We start from the raw sequence: 21,918 nt of genomic DNA on the forward strand, positions 1-21,918 counted from the left end.
GAAAAAAATGACGTAATTTTTTTTTCTTCACTGTTAATGAAGTTTTTCAAGAAAGGACACAGAAAATAACTGGTTTGCACACAGTTTTAGCTTTCTTGATTACGCTAAGTGTTGTAATATTGCTATCAACTTAAAAACGCCAAGTTATACGTTTGGTGCACGTACGGTGAATTTGGCAGGATTCGAAAGTGACGTCATCAATTTTTAATGCGTTATAACACCATAATTATTGGCCAATTCAAAAAACATAAAACCCTTTTCCATAATAGTTTTCACAAGGAACGACGTGCATAATTATTGGATAGTCGATAGTATCCACCCTGTACATGTGAGCGAAAATCACACCCACAAAACTCTCCAAATCAATCTCTTTTCTACGGTTTTGTTGTGGTACAATCGATTATCCATCATAATCAATGATATCCATAGTCAATATATCCTTAACGCTCGAATGACCATTTCAGCCATTAGCTATAGCCATTAGCCATAGAAAAACTTGTATATTAGCTTGATTTATTCAATTCAAATTCCCTATTTGTGGGGCCGAACGATATTGTCTTCGTTATTATTTTTAAAATGTTGCTTATTTCAAGTCGATTGTAATCACGAACCTATGAACTTCGACTTCGAAAATCGAACCCAACCTCGTCGTAATCAGCAAATAGTAATTTTTGTCGTACTGGTTGGGTTGAGGCTTTATTCAATCAAAGTAATAACATGCAGAAAATATTGATACACATACAGAAAAATACAAACATATGGGTACAAGAAAAGTTGTCATTATATGGCACATTTTGTTACATTATATACTAATATGAAAAATCCCTAATTCCATCCTTTTGGAATTCATCAACGTATGCGTATTAACAACGCATTTCAGGTCTTTTCTTTTCACAAAGCCTTTTTTAGATCTTTTTTTTTCACAAAGCATTTTTAGATCTTTTCTTTCACAAAGCATTTTTTAGATCTTTTCTTTTTACAAAGCATTTTAGATCTTTTCTTTTCACAAAGCATTTTTAGATCTTTTCTTTCACAAAGCCTTTTTTAGATCTTTTCTTTTCACAAAGCATTTTTAGATCTTTTCTTTTCACAAAGCATTTTTAGATCTTTTCTTTCACAAAGCATTTTTTAGATCTTTTCTTTTTACAAAGCATTTTAGATCTTTTCTTTTCACAAAGCATTTTTAGATCTTTTCTTTTCACAAAGCATTTTTAGATCTTTTCTTTTCACAAAGCATTTTTAGATCTTTTCTTTTCGCAAAGCATTTTTTAGATCTTCTCTTTTTACAAAGCATTTTAGATCTTTTCTTTTCACAAAGCATTTTTTTAGATCTTTTCTTTTCACAAAGCATTTTTTTTAGATCTTTTCTTTTCACAGAGCATTTTTTAGATATTTTCTTTTCACAAAGCATTTTTTAGATCTTTTCTTTTCACAAAGCATTTTTTAGATCTTTTCTTTTCACAAAGCATTTTTTAAATATTTTCTTTACCGCAAAGTAATTCTTTAAGCAATTTTTTTCTATCACGCATTTTCAGATCTTTCCTTTTACCAAGCATTTCTAGATTTTTTCTTTTACCAAGCATTTCCAGATCTTTTCTTTTACAAAACATTTCCAATCTTTTCTTTTACAAAACATTTCCAGATCTTTTCTTTTACAAAACATTTCCAGATCTTTTCTTTTACCACGCACTTCCGATCGTGTCTTTTGACATCACCCGCTTGGCTTCAGATAACTACGAACAACCTTCTAATATTTTCCTTTGCCATAGATAGATCATCCAGATGCTGCTTGGACTGCACTGCACCATTGTTTTGGATATCAGCTGGTGGTCACGTTAACACGACTCGACTGTACAGGTCGTGTATTTCATTTAAACTAGCAAAAACTGAAGAAAAGTTAATTCAATTATATAGGAGAATTTCTTATCCTAAAAAAATCACTCTTACAAAGTCTAGGAAGAGAGAGAAAAAAATTCGTATTCGCAATCAATGAATTCTATCAATTAATTAAATTTCTTTTTAGATGCATGTGCAGAATATCTTTCAATTTTTTTTTCCAATTTTTCTTTCTCGGAAACCCGCATTTCAATATAATTTATAGCTGGAATGAATATTCATAACTCTTTCAAAAGCGAAAGAAAAAAAAAATATTACTCTTTAAAAATTTTACAGATAATTTTTTTTCCATGAATTTCTCTCAGTTTTCAAATTTATTCACTTCCGAAAAAATACAATTTAAAAAAAAAAACTGCATATGTCCTAGTTTATCTTATCTTTTTTTTTCTTTAATGAAATTTTTCTTTTCCGGGAATCGTAACTATTAAGACAGTCGTAAGAATGAGAAGAAAAAGTTAAAGCAAATTTTTTCTTTCAATTTTTCTTTGCTCGTTTTCTCTTCCATTTGATCCATTTTTTTCCCCCTAAATTTCTCTCTTATGTATATTATTTTTTTTTCTTTTAAGTTATTTTCTTTTTCTTCCCGTTTTTCCATTATAATACACAAAAGCCAACACCGATACCCTGGATTTCATCCAAAAGAAAAGAAAAATTAAAGGGGGGGGGGGGAAAAAGATGAAGTCCTTTCTTTCTACATTTAAAACATTTGCAGCCATCTACAGAATGATGATGATGGTAATGACGAACAAGGAAACCCTTATTTGAAAGGCAATGGGACGATATTTCCGCCATCACGCCAAAATGCTGTTGAGAATGAATCTTATTTTTCTAAGCCCAATATATTCTCTGACAGTCTTATGTATGAGCGAATGCTGGTTTTGTCTCTCTTGCGTTCTAAATAAATACTGATTCAATACAAAATTTTGATTAACTGCGGCAATACTCCCGAATCGCGTGATTTTGGAGCTGCGTGATTTTCTATGAAAAATGCACATTTCTGAAATTCAACCATAATTACGGGGTTATCGCTGAAATATTAGAGATTATCAAGTGTTAATTAAGTAAAAAATTGTTTTATTCTATCAGAACGTGATATGTTATGGAACTACACTGATTTTTGAGAGCTTGCACATATAAAGATGAAAACTTGGCAGGGATATAGAAATGGAATCCCCAAGGCTTTGTTTGGTACCTGCCATTTCCAAGAAGTTAACAATTTCATACTTGAAGTCCAACGCCAGTCTAAAAATAATTGGTTTAATTTGATGACAATACACCACAGGTCTGTAACTGTCAATTAATTTCAACTCTCATGGCTGAAAGTTTTTTTTTGTCTCCAAACACAAGTAACTAATTTCTTTCGATGTTCTAAGGTGTTATTGAAACATTTAAAGCGTTTAACACACGACTTTCATTTCACGGAATGTAGGGGGGGGGATATATATATAATAGTGTCTTTTTTAACTACTTCACCAAACACCAACTCTGGCCATATCGCTATATTGCAATTTATTGTCATTAATGAGATGGGTCGGAAATGAAGGCGTTGTCTATCGGTGGTCGCCTCAAGCTCGTTAGGGAAAATATCTTAACTATATCCTCCCTCGGATTCTCGGGCGCAGTCTTTTTTAATTGGAGCATATTGCAGTCACAACGCAACTTAGATTTTATGAAACCAAGACACCATTAGTCATATTAAGAAACAAAAATAGAGCTTTTCTTCCAAAACTTTCGTCCCCAATTAACTAATATTTATTTGTACTTCTATGGGAAACTATATCCCGACTCACGTGGTTGTCATCAGGTTTCACCTATCGCATAACTTCGGGGGTATTACTGTACGTCCTTCTGTTTGTTATCCTCCAATACAGTATAGCATTTTCCAGACCAGGACGAACTAAGCCGCCGACTTATTACATCCACCAAAGTACTTGTAATACGCATACATCATATGAATAATCTCATCATACATGATCATTTTTATAATTATCCGAAATAAAACTTCAACACATTTTAAGCGAGGGATTGAAATCTCATTCCAATTTCATCGACTGGTATTTAAAACTCGTTCTTCAGCTGCAGAAAGGAGAAATAGGTGCTTAATCTTTGCATTTCTTGTGCGTTTACCGTATTTGTATATATTTCTGTGTGTTCCTTATTTTCTCTTTTTTTTTTCTTTCTTGGACTTCCACAAATGTTTAAATTTTTACATTATTTTGTGGTTACTATACATTTTAATTTTTTTACCCCCATATACTTTGAAAAAGTGTTCTCATCTTTCATTCAGGTGGGGTGGATGGATTTGATGGGCTGGGGAGGGTGTTGCTACTACAACAACTACCCTTTACGTTAGAGGTTCCGTAAGGAATATTAACGTGGGTATCTTTCTGGTAGTTCAAGTTCAAGCCGCAGAAAAGTTGCTAGTGTGAAATCCTGTCACATTTTTAAAATGAGGAAAGAAAGGGTATTCGAGTTATATATTTTTTGTTTTCCTCTTCCCTTTGTTGACAAAGTATGTATATGTTACTCTCGAAGCCCAAAATTGTCCAGTTCGCGAAGAGGTCGGCCAGTTCTCGAGTTGGCCGAAGTCCTTGGCCAAAATTCGATAACAAAAGACATGATTCGGGGTCATCGCCAATTTGCGTATATTTTCGTGATAATTACGTCCACATTAGCTATGGTATCCCATCAAGCCATAGTCACGATGCGGTAATAAGTTTTCCCCAAATTTTTGAGAAAAAACTAGGTCTATATTATTATTTTCAGTTTTTTTTTCTGTCATCACATGGAGCTAATCCGTATCTCACGTTGGCGATGAAAAAATGGATTTGACGTCTTGCACCTGCACATCGAACTTAGGAATCTCGAATCATTTCTGAAAATATGACTATGGTTAAAACTCTTTGCCATTCCGCGAATTGGCAGCACTTCGGGCATTGGCAGTAATATATATACATTTATATAATACAGGAACACACGGGAACCTATCTGCTGATGAGAGGGGAAAAAACTAGATCGAGATGAGGGTGCGTGTATGTAATAATCGTGCTCTCGACAGAGTTGTAATATTGCGTCAGTGTTGCGCCTATAAGAAACGATAAAAATACTTTTACCATCACAGGTGAAATTCACTCTCATAGGAAGCGTTAATTATCAAAAATCGTAGTCTGAAGAGTCACTCGTCCCTCTTCGGGGCAATCACTGGAATTGCTGATCAGCGACAGAGACTGGGCCTTGCTCGTTTCAAAAGTGAAAAAAAAAAAAAGGTCCGAAGAGTCGTGCGTTCGATCTCTAACACGAAACGCAACGACATGATAATTTAAGAGACACCAATTACGTACACTCGCTGTCACAGCAGTAAATGTACGGGAAAAAATACAATTTCTGAACGGTTTTCTCGGCATCAGTATATTTCTCGGTCGTCAGAGTTTTCCGTACTTTATTCACGACTAGGAATAGAAAAAAAAAGGGGGGGGGGGAGACTGCCCAGAATAGAAAGACGGGGTTGAGGGAGGAAAAAGGAAAGACATTATGATATATTATACTTCAAGTTCCATGGAATTTGCTGCGGGCAGAATAAAGAGAAGAAAAAAAAGAGAAGCAAGAGCGGATTTATCGCCAGCTGTACATACATATTGACAAGAAAGGATCGGCAGTTTATTTTGCCTCCTCCTCCTCCTTCGACAACAAGAATAAAGTAACAGCAGAGGCAGGAACGTGACCATCATCTATTTTTCTCTCGTTACCTTACTGTACATTTCTTTTCCCCCCGTGATGATGGAGGAAAAAAAAAATAAAATTTGTACGTATAACGGTATACGTTTGTGCTTAACTCAATATGACGGGAGAACCTGGGATGGTATAAAAATACATTCAATGAATTTTAGATGCCGAAACACACATCGCGAGGCGTGAAAACGGTGTCAATGTGTTTTTCCCGAATATTTGCAGTATATATTGATGTTTTTCCTGGTATTTTTTTTTTCTTTTTGGTTTTCCCCCTCAAGGAATGGAACTTACGCGATGCCTTCGACGATTTGTGATTTTCCTACGGTTTTACGGGAAACGGGAATAATTAATTGGTTTGGGAGTAATCATTGGAGCCGTTCTCTGTACAACTTGAATGAATAGCAGGAACGTTGGACTTTATGAATGTTACTTAAGTCGATTAATTTGGGTATCCAAATTTGTGCCATTTTATGACTATCTTAGGTCGTTCGTAAGATTTAGTGTGAAAATATTCATGAGTCTTCCAGGAAGAATAGTACTGCTTTCGATCAGTGATAGTATTTAGTCAAGTGAGGCGACTAATAATTCTTAGGTTCATATAAAAGGTGACTCAGTACTCACCTCAGTTATTTAGGCTTTTGATCAGAGTCAAACTGATAGAGAGGTGCATATCTTGTGCCCACAATTAGATAGACTTAAAAAAATGTCAATGTTCCTAATTAGCTAAAACAATATTGCAGCATAATTATCCATTCCTTCTTACTCTGATATGACATCGCTATACATAATACCTATCACTATGTATGTTTTCTGTTATTGTTATTGAACTCTGAGGATTTGAAAACGAAATTAATGCTCTTTTGTGATTTTTCGTTCTTTTCCTTGGTTATTTTTCGGCAGTGGTGAAGCAGTACTACGAAGTACAAGTATACGACGAGTACGTGATACGAGGGAACACAGCCGTTTTAACTTGCCACATCCCGAGCTTTGTAAAAGACTACGTTTCCGTCACTTCCTGGATAAGGGACGACATCGTCACAATAGCGTCGACCGTTCAGGAAGGTAAGTTCGTTACACAATCTCTTTTTTTTTATCCATTGTCAGCAATACCTACGCAAAGGCATACTAACTGTACAGCATAGAAAACAAGTATTGTCCTTATAATCTTTTAGTAAAAATCCAGAGGAACAATATCCGGACTTCATGACCTTACTTGTTGGTGTATTCACGTTGAATCATTTTTTCATTCTTGTCGAACAAGCTATTCCCGTCGAGGCGGGTTGTCATTCAGGTATTTAAGTTTGCCAGTGACACAGAGCGCCAATGATATTAGTGAGTGTGTTCAATGTGCGAGAGGTGTTGCCATCTGTCTTCCATATTGGAAGTGAAAATGACAGATGACAGAATTTTCCATGTTTACGTAAGTGTCGCGTTGACGGTCTGCCTGTTCTCTGTGAAGCGACATTTTAAATTCGAAACTGTATTTTTCCTCTCTTTTGATCCATCAATGGTGAAGGAAAAAAAAATTCAAATGCCAGGACGAGGAGAAAAAAAAAATGAAAACTACGAAAAACGGCATTTCGTGATGAAATACGCGTTTCGTTGAGAAATATCATGATCACACACACACACACAATGATCACCGTCTCAAAGTCTCTTTTGCAAGAACGTCTGGAAGCCAAAACACCATCTGTAAGAACTCCACCCCGAATAATATTATAGTAAACATCAATACCCAGACGTTTTCTCGGAAACTTCTCATCAAGAAGTTTTCTATCATTTTTACTGTTGTTAGAGGATAAATAATTTGCTATTTACAATAACGTGAACACTCCTTAGCATTATTTCGAAATTCAACCAGTCTGCCACCACATCTCTAAAGGCATATCCCCCCCAACTACTGAAATTTTCTTTCAAACGAGATCTATCTATAGGTACTACTGATTTCAATTTGCATCGTGAATTTCGTGAAATAGAGCACATATCTAACAGCCAGTCTGGTATCCAAGCCATAAGACGTATCTGAGTTAATGAGGATTGCAGGATTTGTGTTAAGATTCATCCCATGACAACAAAACCTCCAGCGTATGTATCATATACTTTTTTGGAAGCGTTCAAAGTACAGGGTGTCTATAATTGAAGTTCCCCTACTTGGAGATCTCTACATCTATGCATCAAAAATTCATCTTTCAATCATCTACCCTGATATTTGGCGCAATTGTCCCCACAGACCTAAATCCACAATATATTTTTGGATCAGTGGCAATATAAAAATCCTATTCTGTCAATTTCACACAACATCTTTGACAAACATGAAAGCTGGAATTTTGCGTCACATGGACAGCATTTAAAAACTTATATATATACGCACTTCCCCAATTACACTAATTACTGTATCGATGTTTTTTTAAGGTCTCAGATGGCAGCTTGCTGCAATGGCCATCATATTGAATATGCTTCGGCGTGAGTACACCGACCGACACTGAAGTTTAATGCTAAATTATAAATGAATACACGAAAGGTGTATACTCCTTTCAGTCCGTGTGGGCCTGACACGCGATGATTCTGCCACTCACGGGCCAGAAATTCGACATGAGGTAATCATATTACAAGTATTTCGCGGGACATTTCCGTATATAACTGTGGTCGACCCAACTTTCTCTAAAAATGCTTCGTTTTTCTCTTAATTTTTAACGAGGTTCACTCCAATTTCTAAAATCAAGAACTGAGATTAATTTTAAGACTTATAAATTAATGTGACCTTTCGTATTTTTTTAGCTGCAATTGAGAATTTCACTTGTTTTTGTAATTTTTTTTTGTTTTTGGGCCAAATACAGCCAAAAAAGTTATCACCTTGCCTTCGCGCGATAACTTTTTGTCTGTGTTTGGCACTTATGCTTGCCTTTACTCTTTTGGCTGTAATTGGTAGCTTTACCTGCCTTTAAAATTTCTTGCGATTAAAGGCGATATCCCGTATGAATTCCGATTTCAGCTATTTTTATGAAGGAAATGTGGTTAACCTAGGCATATGTATGTATTGATATACTAGAAATGCGTCGCGGGCCGCTTAAGAGACCTGGAAATGTGTGTGGGTCACATATTTCCAGGTCTATTAAGCGGCCGCGACACATTGGGAAAAACTCGCAAACTGGGAAGGTGGAACACGTGCCCAGTGACCACAAATTTTCAAGGCCCCACATTAGCTGCCTTTTGGAGTTATAGGCACGACACTATGTACAAGAGGCCCCCCTAAAATTTATATTTGCCCAGAGCTCGAACTTATAAGGAACAGGCCCTGCACTCACGTGGTCCGCGACACAGTTCCAGATCACTTAAGCAGCTTGTAACCAGTTCCGTCTTAACGCACGGAGTCTACCAAGGCAACGCCCGGGAGCCTCAAGTGCAATTATTTCTAGTCAGGTAGAGGGCCCTCAGAAAAATTAATTTTCCCGGGGGGGGGGGCTATGATGCTCTTAAGACGACCCTGCCCTCTACACATTCAAAGAACACCTAAGTTGCTCGCGGCATATCTCCAGATCATTTCAATGACACGGCACATTCACAGAGATCACTTAAGTGGCCTCGACACGTTTAACAACCAATGAAGTGGCCCACAGTTTCGAAAAGGTTAAGCATCCTCGATTTACATATTACATCTTCTCATTTCATTAATGACGGGGGAAAGAAAAAGGCTGTGCATCCAATAGAAACATAGTTATAAAAATAGATATAATAAAATATGCATAAAAGAAACACGAACTCAAACCGTTAATGACTAAATGAATAAAATATGTCATTTCCCATGAGCAACAGGAATATTATCCGCATCATTTCCCTCCCTTATAAGAACAGTAAAAAAAAATAAAAATAAAAAATTGTATAAAAATCCGAAGAGAACGAAAAAAGAATCCGGATATTCTTAGAATATATTTCCCGAGAAACATTTTCTTTTATGTATACACACATAATAAAGAATGAAATAAGAAATATAAAACAGTGCGAAAAATCTCTTTTTGATATTCTATTAGAATCTCGATTGATTTTCTTTTTGTATGTATTATTTTGCTGTTGAAAAAGAAAAAAAAAACCCCCTTATCCTCAAACACCAGCTCTTAAAAAAAAATGATAAATAAAATAAAATAAAAATAGGAAATCAGAGTATTACTATACAAATCAGTGGTCGTAATTCCGCAATCGCCACTTTCCGCAACCAAACCGAGCTATAAACCATGCTCGCGAACGGCATATTTTGTAGCCTTGCTTTTTTTATCCTATCGGCGGCATTTTTCCCGTTCTAGAACCTTTTTTTTTTTTTGCTCCGGAATAACCCCGTCAGGAAACTATCTCCTAGAACTTTATGTCATGTCTCCTCTCTCTCTTGCGAAAAACCCATAAGTTTCCAAATAAAATAATAATAGAATGAAAAAAAAAAATATATGGTAGAAGCTCGAAGAAGAAGAATTTCGGAGGGGAAAAATTGATGGCGAGTGAAAAAGCCATGAATTTTCCCGAGCTTTGAAAATTTTTTTAAAGATATTTCTCTCCCCCCTCCGCACACAATCTTCGAGCTTGTAAAATTAGATTTATAAGGTGTCAATATATTTATATCTACATGCACAGCTGTATATATGTACATATATATTTTTAATGTATGGGAAGTTTATTTACCTTTTTTTTTTTAAGTGGATTCTAAATATTAAATTATGAGGTGTATCTACTTATATATAAATGATGTATCTTGTATTTTCGGATGTATTTTTTTGGGGGCTGAATATTAAATATTAAAGGGCTGTTAGTTAATGGATCTACTTTTTGATGTTGAGAGATACTGTGATGTAAAGATGGCGTTGTTTATTTGATTGACTGGAACTGTTCGTTTTTGTGTGAACATTTTTTGGTGAAATGTGTGTGTGGTGATGGTGGTGTTATTCTTTATAAGATTAATGCAATCGTTCCCGGACTTTTTTGAACCCCGAAGCCCCCTTTTGACAAGAATTTTTTTGGGGTGAACAATCACCGATTTTTTTTCATTTCCAGTTAAAAATTTAATCGATAGATGCCACTGCACCGACTCTATTTACATGTGCATAATAAACTATTTTTCGAATTTTTTGAAAAACCGACGTTCTGGGAAGGGGGGGGGGCTATCGAGATGCTTGAAGATACGGGAATGTTCGTGATTGTGTGTGTGTGTATTCAGCGGATACATCAACCTGTGTCTGACCACCAACGGAAGTTGAATGGTTATATAGTGCTTCCTATTGTCAGAATCTGCAACTACACTGTTTTTGCATTTTTGATACTCAAAAAATGCATTAAAAACTCCAAATTTATTCCAAATTAATTTTTTTATGAAGAAATAATTTACTTCGTTCAAATTTTTTCATCCAAGATGATGCAGGGTATATTCGTCATCACACACAGTTTTTTCCAGAATTTTATTAGTATAATTTATGTAATAAATCACACTTTTTCCGCAAGCACTTTCTCCCGGAAACCATCTTAAGATCCCCCCCCCCTCTCGAAAGTTCAACTTTAAGTGCTACCCTCTGATGAAAAAAAGTTCATATTCACCATATTTCCAACTCAAAACTTACACAATCTTTCAAGTCAGGGCTTAACTCTCTGAGATAAAAAAAAAATTCTTCAGAAAACGGGACGAACACATTTGTGGCACCAGGATCTGAAAAGAATATGAGTTGAAAAAAAAAACATTTAACCTCATAAAACTTCGGTTTCAAGAAATTTGCTTCACGGAACTTATTTATGGCAATAAGATCGAAAAAAAAAGATTGAAGCGTATGGATAAGAGAAGACCATTTTTGCTTTTGCCTTTTCGCCATCAGGCAACCACGCACACTAGCGGATGGCATTTCTGCGTCTCCAAGAGGCGAGGAAAAACTCTCCAGCCCAGGGCCTTTTATGAACGACAATAAAAGGGATCCAGAAAAGCCAAGTTAATGTCCGTTTTATAACATCTTAAAGGCCAGGGAGGGTCCCCCCACTTCCCTTCTTATACTCCATTCCGATAGTATGGTCAAGATGCCGGAGAAAGTTGAGGGACTGCAGATACAGTAAACTATAAAAACAAGAGGAGTAAAAGCGAGAGAGGTATAATAAATCGGGTTATTTTGTTTCGGACATTCCGTCTAATCCACTTTATACTCGAATTGCACGTAATGTTCTGGCCTCCCTAAAGGTAGGCAGGGAAATATAAGAAAGGTAGAGGTAAATGACCGGGTTTTTCCCCCAGATGCAAGTCTTTTATTTGTGCATTTACGCTACGCAAAAAAAGTAACGCTTTGTTGTAAACGTCTTCGATGCGAAATGAAGTTAAATATATTTTACTGGATTATACCGTGTAGGTGTAGGTCCTAATTCGATGATTTGATCTCAATCAAAAGCTGGTAGTCGCATTAAGATACAACGCCAGTTGTATACAACTGGTTGTATACAACCAGTTGTATACAATACAAGTCACAGGGTGACTTGTATTGTATCTACCTACAGTATTTGCATTGCAACCCTGTCAGACGGAATGCGCAGGCATGGTATATCTACAATTAAAGGGGTGGGGGAATTTCAAAATCAGTATATCAAAGACTGTTTGCTTGTGCAGATGCGGAATATAGATAGGCAATAATCCACTACTGATGCTAATAACAATAAAGAACCAACTGCAATTTGATCATTTTTGTCGCATCATGGCCATGTTATGCACACCACGAAGGCTAATTAGACGGGGACCTACAACTTATTGCCGATTCCGGACGGCAGGTGTACAAAACACCAGTGTCAGACACTGTGTTCATTATGCAGAGTGTACGGAAATCCCTGATATAGACTTGAAAAGGCTCGGACGAGACGTTGCATGTATACGATTATTGATCTCTATTTTGTTTGAGGATAATGCCAGACATGCCGTGACTGGAGAATGCTGATCACTGTGATGTGATGTTATGAAGAATGCTGCAGATCCTATAATTTCACGCAGAAACACCATTAGGTACCATTTGATTCCGACAATTTTCCATACCATCTTATTTTCCTTTCCACCTAGGAGTTTTAACTTAGCAATTTCACCCCAAAGATTCAACGGATATTAACTATTTCACCAAACACCAACTCTGGCCATGTCACTATATTGCGATTTACTGTCATTAATGAGTTGAGTTGGAAATGAAGGCGCATCTACCCGTGGTTACCTCAAGCTCGTTAGGAAAATATTTTAACCTATATTCTTTCTTGGGTTTGAACCTGGGATCGTGATGGCAACCTCCACGGTGGTAGACGAGCATCTAACCATCACGCCACTCGGGCAATAGATGTAGACTGGTCTCTCTTGGAATTCTCTTGAGAGGAAAGTCTCATCTTTTGCAGACAATTGAAACTGTAAAATTCAATAATGCACGCACGCACGCACACAATACACACACACAAAATCTGTCCTTTTTTTTTTTCTCTCAAACCGTCCACAATTCCCGATCCTATCGCCATTCAGGCAATTCATTACCGTTTTTACCGGAAGAGATGAGTTGTGTCGGAATTATTTTGGTGTACCTACAGCATTGTGTACGTAGCGATATGGATGTTTTATTAGTCAGTCTTCCAAATCGGTATTGGCTGACTACTCTATGAGGTACAGATTGTCTACCTCTTAGGTATGCTGACCATATTTCTTGGGGAAAAGTACGGGAAATTAAGACCCCCGAATAAGAGAAATTACCAATAGACGCCAAAAACGATGCCGAAGGTGATTAAAGTCGCGAATTATTGCTAAAATCAACGAAAAATCGCCAATGGCGCGAAATGAGGTAAATATTGCAGGAGGGGAATTGAGGCAGCGTATTTGAATGAATTTTTCAATTCAATTAATACATTATTCATAAACACAGAAAATACATAACAATATAAGCGGAATAAAAATTGTTAAGAAGCCGAGACATGGCTCTTACTAGCAATCACAATTTTTTGGGTTTTAGACATTAGTTGTAAGGATTTGATCCAGAATTAGATAAGATAATAAATGAGATAAAAAAAAACCAAATAGAAAACAAAAAAGGGGGGAAACCCGAAAATGACAAAATAAAAAAATTCTTAATGGTGAAAATTGCGGTGCAGCAACAATAGTAATCGGAAAGAAATTATTTGATCTGTTTTCCCTTTATTTTTATTCAGAAAAATTTATGTTATTCAAAATTTTTAATATTCAAATTTTCTTTATTTTATTCAAATTTTCTTTCTTTTATTCATTTTTTCTTTATTTTATTCAAATTTTCTTTATTTTATTCAAATTTTATTGAATTGAACTCAACTAAAAAGTCAAAAGAAAAATAAAGAATAGATTTTTAAAAAAGTTGAAAGGGTTATGTTATGAAGGCAGCCAGAAAAATTAAGGAGAGGTAACCTTTGGTAAATGGAAAGTAACATGATTTAGAAAAGCGGTTGGTAAATGAAAAATTTTGAAAAAAAAGAAATGATGGAAAAATACTTTTAGAGTATGATAAAAAAATATAAATATGTGAGTGAGCTGAACTTCATATTTATAGTCAAAATTATCATAATACCGTCAACTTGTTTGACTTTGCCCAGTTTTAATATTGAAACTGAAAATTTTCATTCAATCCGTAGATTAAAAGTTGAAAATAAAATTTTTATGTTTGGTTCATGGTTTGTAGATAGGATTTACGTAGTTCATATTTTAATTAATTGCCCCTCCTTTCTATGAAAAAATAAAAAACAGGATGGGGAAAGTCATTCGGCATAATGGGGTGATTTTGCCACCTTTGTGGGTGGATTTGGGGCAATGTGACACACACGGGGTGTCACGAGAACCGCAATGACAACACAAAACGCAAAATTAATGCAATGAAATTTTATTTTTAAAACATGATTTAATTATGACTCTTCCTAGAGGCGGACTCAAGAAACATTATCTTAAATTAGAAAAAGTCCACGTTAAACTTGAAATTAAGTAAATTATTCATATTAAAAGTTCATTTGTTATTATAAGGATGTAAGCTTTCTAGAAGAAATTAGTTTCAAATTCGCATTTTGAAGAGGAAATATGCAAAAATAAGAAAAAGAGATCGACAGAACCAATGGTTTCACTGCAATATAAGGTCACATACACAGAAAACAACTTAACATGATTTAGAGCTCCACGCACGTATTATCTTTAAAAAATACGTTAAATGAAAGAGTTGAAAAAAAAGAAAACCGGAATCGAAAGAGAAACATACGAGTTAAGGCAGTGAAAGATACAGGTTGAATGGTTCCCACAGATATTTCACAGTTCGCCCTGTAACAAATCTTGAATAAAGTCAAGCTATTTTCCATGTATAGTGTTCTTTGTAAAAGTGAATTTCGTGTTTAAAATAAACTTTTTTTCAAAGTGTTGAATAGTTTCCAATTCATATTTACGTTATAACATTCATTCACCTATACCTTTCAAGTTGGTGCTCTGATACAAAATGACAATGGCAGAAAGTGGGCAAATTGACCCCCAAACCCCCTATAAAACCTGGGGTGAAATTGCCCATTAAAATAAAAATCTTCCGGTAAGGTGTAAAGCCAAAGTTCCAATTGCTCTATATATTATCTTCATAATATTATTTAATAATAATAATAATAATAATAATAGCTGATGGGACTCGCCTGGTTTTCAGAAAGTCTTCACAAATAAATGTTTGAGGTGTTCAAATTTCTTTTGATATTGAATCTCGTCGAAAAACCGGTTTATTGGAGATATCACTTATAAGGAAATGTCCCGCAAACCTCAGGTCGTCTCATTTACACGCAAAGCGAATGCCCTGAAGACAGCACAGCGTCATAAACAATCAACTAAGTTTTACATAGAAATAATTATTTTCAAAACTGGGAGAAGTCACCCCCTGTTGAAGGTAGTTAGGAAAATAATTTTGTAGGCTTCGGTGAAAATAAGGGAAATATATTCATAAAAAAAGTCACGACGGCCAAAATTTCTGGAAAATGTGGGAATGGGTCATGAAATACGGATCACCCAAAATTTGAGTCTATATACACGTGGGTGTATTGCTTGCGCAGTTTGACAGGTTTGCCAATCATACTGGTAGATAAGAGATACGAGCCATCCAATATAATTTACCCAATGTCAGTTGATCATGATGTAGAAACGAATGAGCGAAACCTAAACATCATTTTGGTGCGCATGAATGTAAAGACCTCGACATCAGAGGTAGCCCATCAATTACAAATGATCTGTTGACGCCTGGCCAGTGTCGATTTCGTATCGTTACACCTTGAAAAGATGTTAATAATGCTGTTAACATGAGCCTCACAAAGACCCTTGGCAATTACGACGAGTCGTGGGAAACATATAAACAATTGGTAATGGAGTTATTTCGTTTCACTTCAATTACAGCCCTTCATAAAAAAAAAAAAAAAATCATGTTTTTGATCCCTTTTTTCCTTCACGAATGCCATTTGTACCTCTTTGTAAAACATGCTTCTCCCCAACTCCCATGTTTACACGTACCTCTCTATTAATTATCCCTAGTGTCCATGGCTGCCGACTTTGTAATTATTCATGAGAGAGGTGGAGAGGTTATTTGTTATTGCATGTGTGTGTGTGTGTGTGTACAAATATATGCATGTTCAGCGTTTTCTCATGGAGTAGGGGGGGTGGAACTTACGGGCAAATGACCTAGTGCTTACGGTTACTATGGAAGCAGACATGACGCAAGGACGCCATCTTTTTTTCAAGGGGGGAAGGAATGTGGACCGTACAATTTTCATGGAGTAACTTTCTCCCTTGGGAAAGACGGAGAGAAATTTATTGATTATGGGCAGTTGAGAAGCTCAACGGGGGATTAAAATTCCCAGTCTCCATATAACATGTTTGCGCATGTGCAGTCGGAAGCACCCTAACCATTCATAACTGGAAAGTAATATTATGCAGCTATTGTAAGTATATATCATTTTCAGACCCCGAACATTCATTTTTTAGAATTTTCAAAATGTTTTTGAATTTTTTATACTCAAAAAATACATTAAAAACATGAACGTCCGCAAATCTTTATTTTTTTCGGGTTTTTTTTGAAATCTTCAATTTTTTTTCATGAAGTAATAATTCACTTCGTCTAAATTTTTTCAGTCAAGATGATGAAGAGTATATTGACCTTCACACACAATTTTAAAGAATTTTTAAAGAATTTTATTGCTTAATTTTATGTAATAAATCACATTTTCCCCTGAAACACTTTCTCCCAGAAGCCGTGTTAAAAACCCATGATTAAGTACTACCCTCTGACGAAAACCCTCAAAGTCAATATTCACCATATTTCTAACTTACAATCCTTCAAATCGGGACTTATTTCCCTGAGGTCAAAAGAAAAAAATTCTACGGTGAGAAAAAGCAATCCACACATCTGTGTCCCCAAGGTCTGAAAGGGGTAGAAAGTGCGGGAATTATGGGTTAAAATTTCCCTTTTTGTGATTATTCCAACTTCAAGCAAGCTATAAAAATCCATTATTTATAAAATTTAGATTATTGTCTTTGCATTCACAAATGTCTGGAATTTTAAAATAAATATCATGTCCAAGAAAATGGTATGCAAAATTGAGAGAATTTTCACTTTTGGTCAAATATCTCCAGAACTTCAGGACGAATTTGAATAAAATTTGATATGTACATCGGTTGACATAATACAAACAAAGAAGGCATACAACAGTTGTTGTACACATGAATGATCGTGGGTAACATTCATCAGTACCAAATGGTCTAACACAGAGCTTACAATATCGAACAAAAAAATGAGTTGATATGGGTGTATAAATCCTCCCTTATCTCATATACAGACTTCGCAACATGAATTCATACTATTTATGAGTCCCTGTGGCAGTCAATTCCACTCCTCTAGCGATGCTCAGTAATTGGCTAAGCTGTAATTGAGGAGCTTATGTTCAAAAGGGAACATTTTTACTTTTGCTAACCATTTCGAAAGAAAATTAGTGCAAATGTTACTTTTTGATTAAAATTGCAGATGGTCAAGTCTGAAAAATTGGAAATTTTTACGTCACATGTTGATTCCAGAAGGTTTTTACTAGTCCAGAAAGGTACCCTTACTGCAGCCCTCTCGTCATTTACATAAGAAACACGGTCATTATTCTACTGCGGAACCTCCTATGACAGACACCTCCACTGACGGGCAGAATTTTAAATAACAAGACGAAACTCAATGTATCTCACTATCCATTAGCTTATCCCAAAGATTACAAACCGTTAAAAAGTGAATTTCGGGAAGTAAAAAGTGAAAATGTAAACTCTTTTTGAAACTTCCTTTTGAAAAAGTAAACTCTTCATTTGCCCTTCCAACAGCGTTCTAGGCATGCTCTATACTTCTATAGAATTTAGGTCTCGAGATTTGACTGGCCACTACATACGTCAAATGTCTTCACTTCTGTTCGAATTTTCTGACCTCTTGAATTTTTAATTACGTATTTCATCGTCGCTTTTTCCTTTGATCGACTGTGGTAAGTTGTATTTGAGACCAAACTTGCTCGTTGTGGCAAGACTTTTCTAAATCAGCTTCAAACTATAATTGCCTTCCTAATTAGACACCCTGTCCATAAAATGACCAAAATGCGAAAAGAAAAAAAAATGACATTTTTTTCTTATTCAATTTTTATTTAATCTCTAGTCGCAAACATTACGTCGTATTGACAATCACTGCAGACTGACCACCACCCCACAGGCTTCTCTTTTTTTTAAATTCCTTTAACGCTTCGAGGCACATTTCATTAGTGGTTTTGTATTTTCCCTTTCCTTTTCTTTTCCTGTATGTTCTTCTCCACTTTCTCCAGGCCCCCCCTTCCTTCCATCCAAGATAATGCATTAAAAATCCATTTAAAACCGCAGCAGCAGCAGCAGCATCAAGGCTGTTTTATCCCGACACGCTCTGGAACTTTGTCCGCTTTATGACTCTTTTCCTTCGAAAACCCGAAGTTCAAGGTCGCCTTGAAAACCGCCATCTCTTCCCTTTTAGTAAGAATTCGACTTGCTACTACACACACACATACACATACACACACACACACCCTTCATGCATACACACACACACATACTCCCGGCCATCTTTTAAAGCCGGGACTACTTCTTCTCATTCGTGTTCCTCCTAGCCCATTCCCATCATCCAACGCTCGACCTGCTTTGCTTGTCCTGGAAGATTGCCAAGAACAGCGTCTATTTTGGTCTTCTTCGAAGCCGGGGGTTTATATCCGGGACATTTTCGGGAGTCCGGGAAACGGAACGGGAGGGGGATGGTTGGATAGATAGATAGAGAGAGAGAAAGAGGTTGTGGGTGGATTTATTGGAAGAGTGCCAATTTCGACGCGGATCATAGTGTAACTCCCGGACAAAATCCCTTTCCCACTGGTTATTTTTCCTGTTTCCTATATAGATGGACGAAGTTTTATTTTCCTCTCTCTTTTCTATCCTGTTTTTTTTTTCTCTTCGTCCTGGAAGAGGAGAAAAAATTGTAAGGGAGCTAACGGGCCTTGTTTTAGATCAGTTGGCAGTTTTGCACCAATTCGTCCGGGCATTTTTCCCCGTCCTTCTTCTCTCTCTTTCGATTTCGAATTAACTTCAACTGTTTGTGGAAAAAAAAATTTAGTCAATTTTCCAATTTTTTTTTTTTTCAATTAAGTCATTGATTTTTTTTACGAAATTTCAGTGTAATCTTAGGATAAAAAAAACATTCTCAGAGAAGCCATAATTTTTTGTCCCCTTGGATATCTGTAAAGCACAGTTTCCCAAAGTTTTGGTTTCATCGCCACCTACATCAGAATTGTTTTTTCCTCATCGCCTCCCCCAACTTAAGCGTACCAATAGAATACTATGTTAAACCAGTATCTTCTATCGCCCCCCTGGGCAACTCCATCGTCCACCAGGGGGCGATATTGCCCACATTGGGAAACACTGCTTTAAACGGAAATATGATGAGCAATGACCGACGTAAAATTTCAACATTTATATTAATAAAGTTTTTAGTGATTTATTTGGATACAAACTGGTTTAAGCTGTGTGGAAAATAAAATAAATTATGCCTATGTAGTGATTGAATGTTTTTTTTTTAAATTTTAAAATTATTTGTTTCGTTTTGAAAATACTACATGATTGAAATTTTCGGGAAATATGCGTCATAAAAATTTCGTGCTCATCATATTTATCACGTTCGTAATCATTTTCAGCCACTCCAGTGGGCAATGAGTTTGTTGTGGCTCTTGTGCTTGTATTTGTATTTATATTTCAATCTAATTGTAATTTTGTAATTATATATTTTCTCTTATGAAAGGTTTGCATCCTAAACTTGCTTCACCTATTTTTTGCAGTTTTATATATATATATTTATTTATATATAAACGTATTTCATCCATTTCCTAAACATTTGGATCCTGAATGTGTTTCGCCCATTTTTCAGATTTGGATCCTAAACGTGTTTTACTCATTTTTTTTCAAAATTTGGATTCTATGTATAAATGTGTTTCAATCATTGTTCAAAGATTTGGATCTTTAGCGTATTTTGTGTATTTGTATTTTTCAAATATAAGGATCCTTAGCGTGTTCTGCGTAAGGATTCTACGTAAGGAGTTCTATTTTGTAAAGATTCGGATCACAAATGTTTCAACCATTCACCAAAGATTTGGATCCTAAATGTATTTCAACCATTTTTCAAAGATTTCGATCCCTTATGTGTTCCACCCGTTTTCCAAAGATTCGGATCTCAAACGTGTTCCACCCATTTTGCAAAGATTTTGGTCCTAAACGTGTTTCACCCATTTAACAAATATTTCGATCCTATATGTGTTTCACCCATTTTCCAATGATTTCGTTGATAAATGTGTTTGAAAAATGGATGTGTAATGGAATATGGATTATTACTCATGATTTAGTGGCCCCCGTGAATACGAGATTGTCTAATATTAAAAAAAAACCATTTGAATAACAAAAATTTCTCTTGTTTGTGGTGAATTAGAATTTTCAGAGAAACAATTAGAGGTGTCATCCGAGTATATTGGCCACTATAGCCAAGACTTGGCTGCAAGGGCTTCTAATGACTCCGCTACTATGGAAGGCTTTCAGAAGCATGAATAGCTATAATATAACAATTAGCTTAATATATAAATAATAATTATGGTAATATAGTTCCAACACAACCCGAATCGCGGAAGAAAACCGAAAGTTGACGTGTTGTAGTGGCGCCATCTGTCAAACATTGTTAACAAAAACAAACCACTTCCGTCAAATGCAAAGCGTGATTATATACACCATTTGTCCAAAACAAAACAAAAAAATTAGATGGATCGTTCTCAACAAAAATTAATTTTAAGATCCCAATCACAAATATTTCTCTCCATGACATATGCTAAACACTTTCTTACAAGACTATGTACGTGACTGAACGTAACCATAGCCATAGTCGCCTTATCAGAGACATTTTAACGTATTCAATAATTTGCCTTTATATAATTTTTATGAAATAGTCTTTACATATTTTTTCCTTTTGCATTTAGGCGGACGTTACAGTGTATTCGCATCCGGGGAGTTACATATCCGCAACGTGACACCCGGAGATGGTTCCATGAGCTATCGCTGCCAAACGAGCCACAGGCTCACGCTTGAGATCGTTGTGAGCGCTACTGCAGGGAGGCTTATCGTAACAGGTATGTGACGAGACATCGAGGCTTTTAACCACACCAACTCAAAGTTCAAGCATGAGTTCAACCTGTTACAGCAGAGTATTCTTTATATAGCGTTTTGGGTTCGCAAAACAAAAGGATTTGGTCAAATAGTCATGGCGTCGAGACCAAATAACTACTAAACCATACGTTCACCTCGTCCACATTCCTCTGCAGAACTTCTAACGAATTGGTACATGTTGGAATGTGCGCGTCAGTGTTCTGAACCTAATGTGAAGCTTGTTTCTGTGCAATGATTGTTATAGTGCTGCCTCCTGTTTTTCGTACTATGAGTGAAGTGTAATGATTGAAGATTTTACTGTTGTAGGCATGTTGCTCTCTGGGGCGAGACTTTTTAACAGGAAGACCGGCTTGCGAGTCCAAATCACTGGAAAACAATGAAAAAAATATAACTATGTAATCAGGGTATCCCGGGACTCTACTGGTAAAATGAGAAGAGTGATAGTACGCGTAAGGGAAAGAATTTGCAATTAAACCCAGGGTCGTAACCCACTCATTCTTCGGGGAATACGTGCATCACCAAATTTTGAAGTCGTCAAAATATGGCAACCTTTC

At 36.0% G+C, this 21,918-nt stretch overlaps 1 protein-coding gene across 5 annotated transcripts in view; it reads left to right on the plus strand.

The window, feature by feature from the left end:
* The window catches only part of LOC149075707 (cell adhesion molecule Dscam1-like), a 91,604-nt gene that overhangs the window by 14,119 nt on the left and 55,567 nt on the right, over positions 1–21,918 (plus strand). For all 5 annotated transcript variants that reach the window (XM_089243203.1, XM_089243201.1, XM_089243205.1 and 2 more), the window contains exons 3-4: positions 6,526–6,687; positions 21,178–21,327. In XM_089243203.1, the coding sequence (XP_089099329.1) occupies positions 6,526–6,687; positions 21,178–21,327 (312 nt within the window). The remainder of the gene's footprint in view (positions 1–6,525; positions 6,688–21,177; positions 21,328–21,918) is intronic.

This window comes from Pholcus phalangioides, unplaced genomic scaffold, assembly GCF_987345545.1.
Source record: "Pholcus phalangioides strain wild (caught in Gottingen) unplaced genomic scaffold, Ppha-v1.0 ptg000015l_1, whole genome shotgun sequence".
In the NCBI taxonomy this organism is placed as follows: Eukaryota; Metazoa; Arthropoda; class Arachnida; order Araneae; family Pholcidae; genus Pholcus; species Pholcus phalangioides.